Source organism: Physcomitrium patens, chromosome 14 (assembly GCF_059467195.1).
Source record: "Physcomitrium patens ecotype Gransden chromosome 14, ASM5946719v1, whole genome shotgun sequence".
In the NCBI taxonomy this organism is placed as follows: domain Eukaryota; kingdom Viridiplantae; phylum Streptophyta; class Bryopsida; order Funariales; family Funariaceae; genus Physcomitrium; species Physcomitrium patens.
In genome coordinates, this window is record NC_143423.1 from 17,136,778 (window position 1) to 17,143,407 (window position 6,630).

The 6,630-nt window shown below is 36.8% G+C and overlaps 2 protein-coding genes across 2 annotated transcripts; one reads left to right on the forward strand and one right to left on the reverse strand.

Moving 5' to 3' along the window:
• Positions 1-370: 370 nt before the first annotated feature.
• LOC112291856 (2-alkenal reductase (NADP(+)-dependent)) lies at positions 371-2,874 on the reverse strand. The gene is made up of 6 exons (XM_024539770.3): positions 2,464-2,874; positions 2,100-2,277; positions 1,479-1,645; positions 1,189-1,271; positions 943-1,069; positions 371-837 (listed from the first exon to the last, which is right to left on the reverse strand). Exons 1-6 carry the CDS (start codon positions 2,704-2,706, stop codon positions 586-588), a joined length of 1,050 nt encoding a protein of 349 aa, XP_024395538.1. The 5' UTR covers positions 2,707-2,874; the 3' UTR covers positions 371-585.
• An 888-nt stretch (positions 2,875-3,762) lies between these two features.
• LOC112291857 (histone H4) lies at positions 3,763-4,256 on the forward strand. Its single transcript, XM_073538449.1, has one exon. The coding sequence runs from the start codon at positions 3,881-3,883 to the stop codon at positions 4,190-4,192; it is 312 nt and encodes a 103-aa protein (XP_073394550.1). The 5' UTR covers positions 3,763-3,880; the 3' UTR covers positions 4,193-4,256.
• The last annotated feature ends 2,374 nt before the right edge of the window (positions 4,257-6,630 follow it).

Below are 6,630 nucleotides of genomic sequence, written 5' to 3' on the forward strand. Positions count from 1 at the left end.
AATTTGTATAGGTTGATATTGTTTAGAGGGATGGCTTTGAGAGTCCATCTAGTCGCTAAAATTTCTAATATTTTTTGTTTTTTAAATATAGTAGTATTTTTTTTAATATAAAAAATTTACAACAAATATTTAATAAGTCATATAAAATATAGAAGTAATAAAGATACAATTTGCAACATGAATTTCACCAAATAATTATATAGATCCTAAAATATAACAGATTTTTTATAAAAATATCAAAAATTGAAAGAAATAGAATAGATTTATGTTGAATATAAAATATTCATAACCTTAGTAAGTATTCTTTCATTTAGCAAATCCTGTCAAGATTTTCATATTTGATGAAATTTGAAGACTTTTCAATAATGCATAGCCAAAAATTTGATTCATTCAAATTCAAATGCAAAACTACTTAAAAAAACATACTAAAATGAGTTATTTATATATATACATCGAGTTGTTAAATAGATATATAAATAACTCATTTTATTTATATATATATCGAAGTATATCTTTATCTTTTCACAATTTTCTATGAAGATCGAAATGGAGATTAGCCAAGTTTGAAAAACGGGACCGTCTGTTTCAAACACGGAGAACCGATTTGCCAACATTTTCACCCGTCATTAATCCTGCGAAAGCAGATGGGAAATTCTCTATTCCCTTCGTCACATGTTCTCTGTACTTCACTTTCCCCTCCTTCAGGTACCCACTCATTTCTGTCGCATACTCCCCCATGTGCTCAGCCGTGTATTTACCAACTAAAAATCCCTCCATCTTCACGGCTTTTGCTACTGCAGAGAACAGATTCTTTATGCCGTATCTTTTGTCCTCTGCCTGCACCATTCCAACTATCGTCCATCAGGCACATACAAAGAAATTCCAGATGAGTAGCCATGTAATGTTTGTTTAGAAGCTCGAGGATAAGACTCAAAATCTCACCACATTGTATTGAGAGATGGCTCCACATAATACTATGCGTGCGCCCATATTAACATTCTTGAACACTGCGTCCAAAGTTTCACCTCCAACATTGTCAAAGTAGATATCTATTCCGTTTGGAAGGTGCCTGCACGGACCGGAACATACTCCCACGGCTTAATTATTTCGAAGAATAAGGTCTTGAACATTATTGATTCAACAAGTACGACAGTTCAACAGTCAAGTTGGAGGGTGAGAAGCTCTAACCTCTTCAGTGCTTTATCTAAATCGGCCTCCGTTTTGTAATTGTAGGCGTCATCGAAGCCAAACTCTGTCTTCAGCAATTTTACCTGGAATCCCTCTCAACAGTTAGTTGTCAACTAGATCCATTTCTGTAACCCTGTTCACAAATTAATGTGAGAAATTGCCAGAAAGTCCACGTACATTTCCAAACTGTCATGTTGTCAAGTTTCTTTATCTTTTTTCTTTTCTTTTTCCTTCAAAAAATGCATCAACATAAAAGACAGCAAAAACTAGAAGATAATTCAGTTCTTCACCTTTTCATCTGATCCAGCACTTCCAACGACACGGCAACCGTAGACTTTGGCTAGTTGACCCACAACCTGGCCAACTGCGCCAGCCGCAGCTGTTACAAAGACTTGATCTCCTGCTTTTGCCTTCCCGATGAGCTTCAAACCCACCCAAGCTGTGAGCCCTGGCATGCCTGAGATTCCCATGCACAGTTTCGCACATGAAGTCTATTTGAAAATTTTAAACGAAACGATTTGAATCAACTTCAGCCCACACTCGAGAAATGTTCGTATACAGAAAGTCGTACAGTTTGTATTTCGAACACTTCAACAAGGTTTATCCACAAATGACTCCCCCACTCAAAATCACCAATCCAAAAATCAGGTGCTAGAGAATAAACTGTTCCCGGACCGACTGTTACATGATAATTGCTCATCGTTAAATCTATACTGTCGTAGGAAGCAATGATAACATTCAGGTCAATTCAGGAACCGAAAGAATAGCGCTTTCTACCCACAAGTCAATTCAACTAATGAACAGGGCTTTCACTAACATTAAACCCATCCAAAAATAACAGGTCTTGCCTGAAAATATAATAATCCAAAGAAGCCGCAACACGCATAAAAGGAAATCTAGTTGAGCCTTACCAAGTACACCAAGGTAGTAGGAAGCGGGTACTTGAGAGGCATCCACCTTTATGAGGTCCTGCCCTTTCGGCACAACAACATATTCAGAGAAATTTAAGTTCCCAAGCACCGTGTCCCCGACTTGAAAATCAGGGTTGTCGGACAATACCACCTCAGCAACGACGCCACCATAAATTGGCTGCACACAAGAAAACATAAAACGTTGGCAAATTGTATGAATCTCTTCAGAGTGACACAGCACTTCAATAATCTACCGTACCAGCTGATTGGATGTCGGCTTGTCTAATTAAACAAGACGACAAACCTATTCAGTTACATCACATGAATTGTAATTAGATAACACTGTTCGTGACCAGAACCCAACCTCGCCTTTTTTGTACAACCCCAATCCAAGAAGGTCCTCTTCCGCCATGAGTTCTCGATAGTATGGATCGAGGGAGATGTACAGGAGCTTGACAGCCACATCATTGGAGTCAGGCTGCACAACCACGTCGGTCTCCGTCTCCTCCACTCGAAGGTCGGTCACCTTCGGCATGCCCTTGGGAATTGCTGCCAGGACAACCTGCTTATGCCTGACCTTACCACCCTCAAATTGGGAGGATGCCATGGTTTTCAATGACCTAAAATGACTGCTATTTTGTTTTAAAAGTCAGAATAAATTGATCGGCTACAAGTCAAAAGTCAGATCAAATCCAGAAACCACGTACTGAAAAACAACACCCTCACAGCAAATTGTAGCTCAGAAGATCTCAGCGATACTGGTTCAATAACGACAGTGCCGAGAGCTGGCAATGAAATTGACTGCAGCGAGTATAAATAGCTAGAGAATCAACGTCGCTAAAGTACACTTGTTCAAAGAGGAATGCATGAAACGTGCACAGTGGAAGTAAGATACAGGTGGATGCGAAAAAGATAGCGAACATTCGGCGGAGAAAAATCTGCGGGGAAAGGACACGCGAAGCTTCCTAGACCATGCAGAAATTTTATCTACCAGAGCGACCCCTACACCATGGGTTCTCTTCATGAGCAGCTGATCTGCAATCCCTAGGTCTTTTCAAACGTCCGATTATCCTCAGGCTTTCTTAAACTAGGATTCCCCTGAATGTCATACTCCGTCGTGGAACTCCGATGTTGTTTTGGAAATCTCCCGTATACTCACCAGACGGCAGGCGAACCTTGGACGTGTAGGATAACCACAATGCAACTGGTTCAATTAACCACAATTCACACAATACAAGTCTGTAACGAACTCTTTCGGTTGATTCTGTATCTGTTCAACTCAATCAACGAGGAAAAAATCCTGTAAGGGGATCGAGGAGTACATCGTGATTACTTTAACTGCCTGCAAATTCTCAAGGATATGCAGCAGAACAGTACCGCACAGCACAGCACCGCACCTCACAGCTCCATCGCTTTGCAAGGATAACATGTGATACTGTACATTTAATAAATGAGTGGAGATGAATGAATGGATAATGGATGGATGGTAGTATATCTCTTTTGGGATGAAGACCTCATGAATGACCGCACCAGGAGAGATTTTGAAATTTTAGCGGGGTTAGTTTCAAGGGTTTCAAATGTTGGCGCCAGCCGCTCCCATTCCCGCGCTTTCGTTCGTCTCTCCTGGGTAGAAGTACCAAAGCCCAAAACCTGCCATCATTCAGTGCTGTTTCTGGTGTGGTGTTTCTGTGCCTCGTCGTATCTTGTGTTGCTCTTGTTGGTCTGGTGTTTCAGTGTGGATTTCTGTGGTCTATCACGTGTAGGAAGAACTTTGTGTAGCCATGTCGGGGCGTGGTAAGGGCGGAAAGGGCCTAGGCAAGGGGGGTGCCAAGCGCCATCGCAAGGTCCTACGAGATAACATCCAGGGGATCACCAAGCCCGCCATTCGTCGTCTCGCTCGTCGAGGTGGAGTGAAGCGTATCAGTGGTTTGATTTATGAGGAGACTCGTGGTGTCCTGAAAATTTTCCTGGAGAACGTAATTCGTGACGCTGTGACTTACACTGAGCACGCCAGACGTAAGACTGTCACGGCCATGGATGTGGTGTACGCCCTCAAACGGCAGGGAAGGACCCTATACGGTTTTGGAGGCTGATTTTCGGCGTATGTTGCGTCCTTTTTGAATGTAATGGTGTTCTTTAACACCACCGTTCGACTGAGGTTTTTCAACATCTGGTGATGCTGGGTATCTTGTGCACATTTTTGAGTTATGCTTGTGGGTACTTTGTCGAGACGCTAACATGTTAGAAAGTTATAACCGACAGTATCCGTTGTGATTCGAACGGTGGTGTCAGATGTGCTCAATCAGGTATCGAAGGTGCGAGTTCCTCCACGCCACGGGTTTGATCCACAAGGTTCTCATCCCTGCGTCACGATTGCGTCTCCACGTGACAGTCCTTAATAGCCCTGTTATGTACCTCACAACCACCTAATTTGCCTGTGTAAAATCTACTTTGTAGCTTGCAATTTCATGCGAATTACAGGTATGTTACGCGCTTCTGCAAAATAATGATGAAAGCAGTGTTGAGAAAAAGAGAGCTTGGTTTTACTTCGGCTATTTTATGTAGCTTTGTTAAAATACTAGGTAAATGTAATACGCCTGTTTATTGCACGCTTCTGATGAAAGTAACTTGGTGTTTACCGTTAGCAATCCTATCACAACTGTCCGGATGAGTCGGTTGTACACAAAGAGCACTATCACATACTATTTCATACTGCACATTAAATTGGTCTCAAGTAATCTTAAAACAAATGATAGAAGATAGTGTACCCCATATAACCTTAGCATGTCTCAGATTTTCTGTGATCACTTAATTAAATGTTACCTTGTTGATGTGTAGGTGAGAAGAAAATTAGTACTCTGGAAATTTTCTGTCTATGTTGAATTGTCTCTTAAGAAAATTTCATTTACTTATTAGGGATGTTATGTAATAGGTACATATTCCTGGATAAAGGGAACATATTTTTAGGACTTCTCCTTTTCAATAAATTCTGAAATACTTATGAATGTTTAAAACTTCCTGAAGGTGTGCTTCAATTTCGTCGCTGCAAGTTACGTATTCTTTAAATGCTAGTTTTCGGATGATCAACTTATTTACTTGTAGTTAGGTTTTCATTGACATGTTATATTTTAAAATAAACTTTTTGAATGTAATTTGACACTTTGATAGTAGACCTAACTCGTATATTTTTAACATTCATTGTAATATTTAAAACAATTTTTTAAAATTTAAAGTATACTTTAGTATGAATTTATTTAAGGTATATAGACATATATACATTTGTCTCTAATGATTGATTTAATTACTTTATTTATATCTATTTTTTAGTAGTTTTTTGTAATATCTTCACTAATTAAGTTTTGATTAACTATCATTAAATTCTAATTAAGTTATGATATATTTGTACTACCTTATTAAGTTAAGATATATTTGTACATAAAATTTATATCATTAAATTCTAATTATATATCTTAACTTAACAGATATATTTGTACTACCTTATGAGTCAATTGAATATAATTTTTAAATTTTTTTTTAATTTTTCATAAATAATTGTATTATTGATAAAATCCTATAATTTTACATTGTCTATTAAATCTTGTTGATTTATTGTATATTAGCAAAAACTTTTATTGAGCTTAAAAGAATTATTGACCAATAATAAACTAGTGGTATTTTTTACAAGTTATGAAAGGTTTTTTGTTGATTGATGATATTTTTATTTTTAGCTAATAAAAAGGATTCTTCATCTTTGTCTTTCAATTTAGCTTGCTTATTATATATATTGATTATGCTTATTGGTATCTAAAAAGATCAATTTCATAAGCCATATGTTTCCTCTTAAGACATATAAGAAAATGGATATATGTCTATAACAAGAGTTTGAAGTAGTAGAGGTCTTAGGCCCAAGAGGGTGCAAAAATAAGTTATAATATCTTGTATATTAGTATAAACATGATATTAGCAAACACACATAGTAGTCATAAGAATCTTATAAATGCATTAGAGAAGGCTAAGGTTTTTAATAAATAATACCCATCAAAACCAAAATAAAGAGATAAGAAATTCTTTGCTCTAAACCAAAATAGATTCAATGAAGATTGCAATCTATGTACTATCATTATTGTAATTTTTGTATAATTGTAAAATTACAAAGTTAAAGAATCTCAAACGAATAGATTTAACTCAAGAGTTATCATTTGTTGAATTATCAAATAAGGCATTAAGATTGTCACAACCTTTAAGATATCATAATGGATATGAAAATACTCAAAAATAATATATTCTTCTTCAAACATATGACAAGATATAATGAATTTTATATCATAATCTTAAAAGAATCTCTCAATGTGTTAAGGACATGAATCTTGAAGAAAGAAATCCTTAATATACACTTGTATAATTCAAAAAAATTAAAAAGTCACTTAAAGTTGATATGATATTAAATTAGAATGGCTATTATCAAAGACAAGAAGTGAAATAGGACTGGAGTTTTTAAGATCTAAAACCTTACCAAATCCATAATAACAAA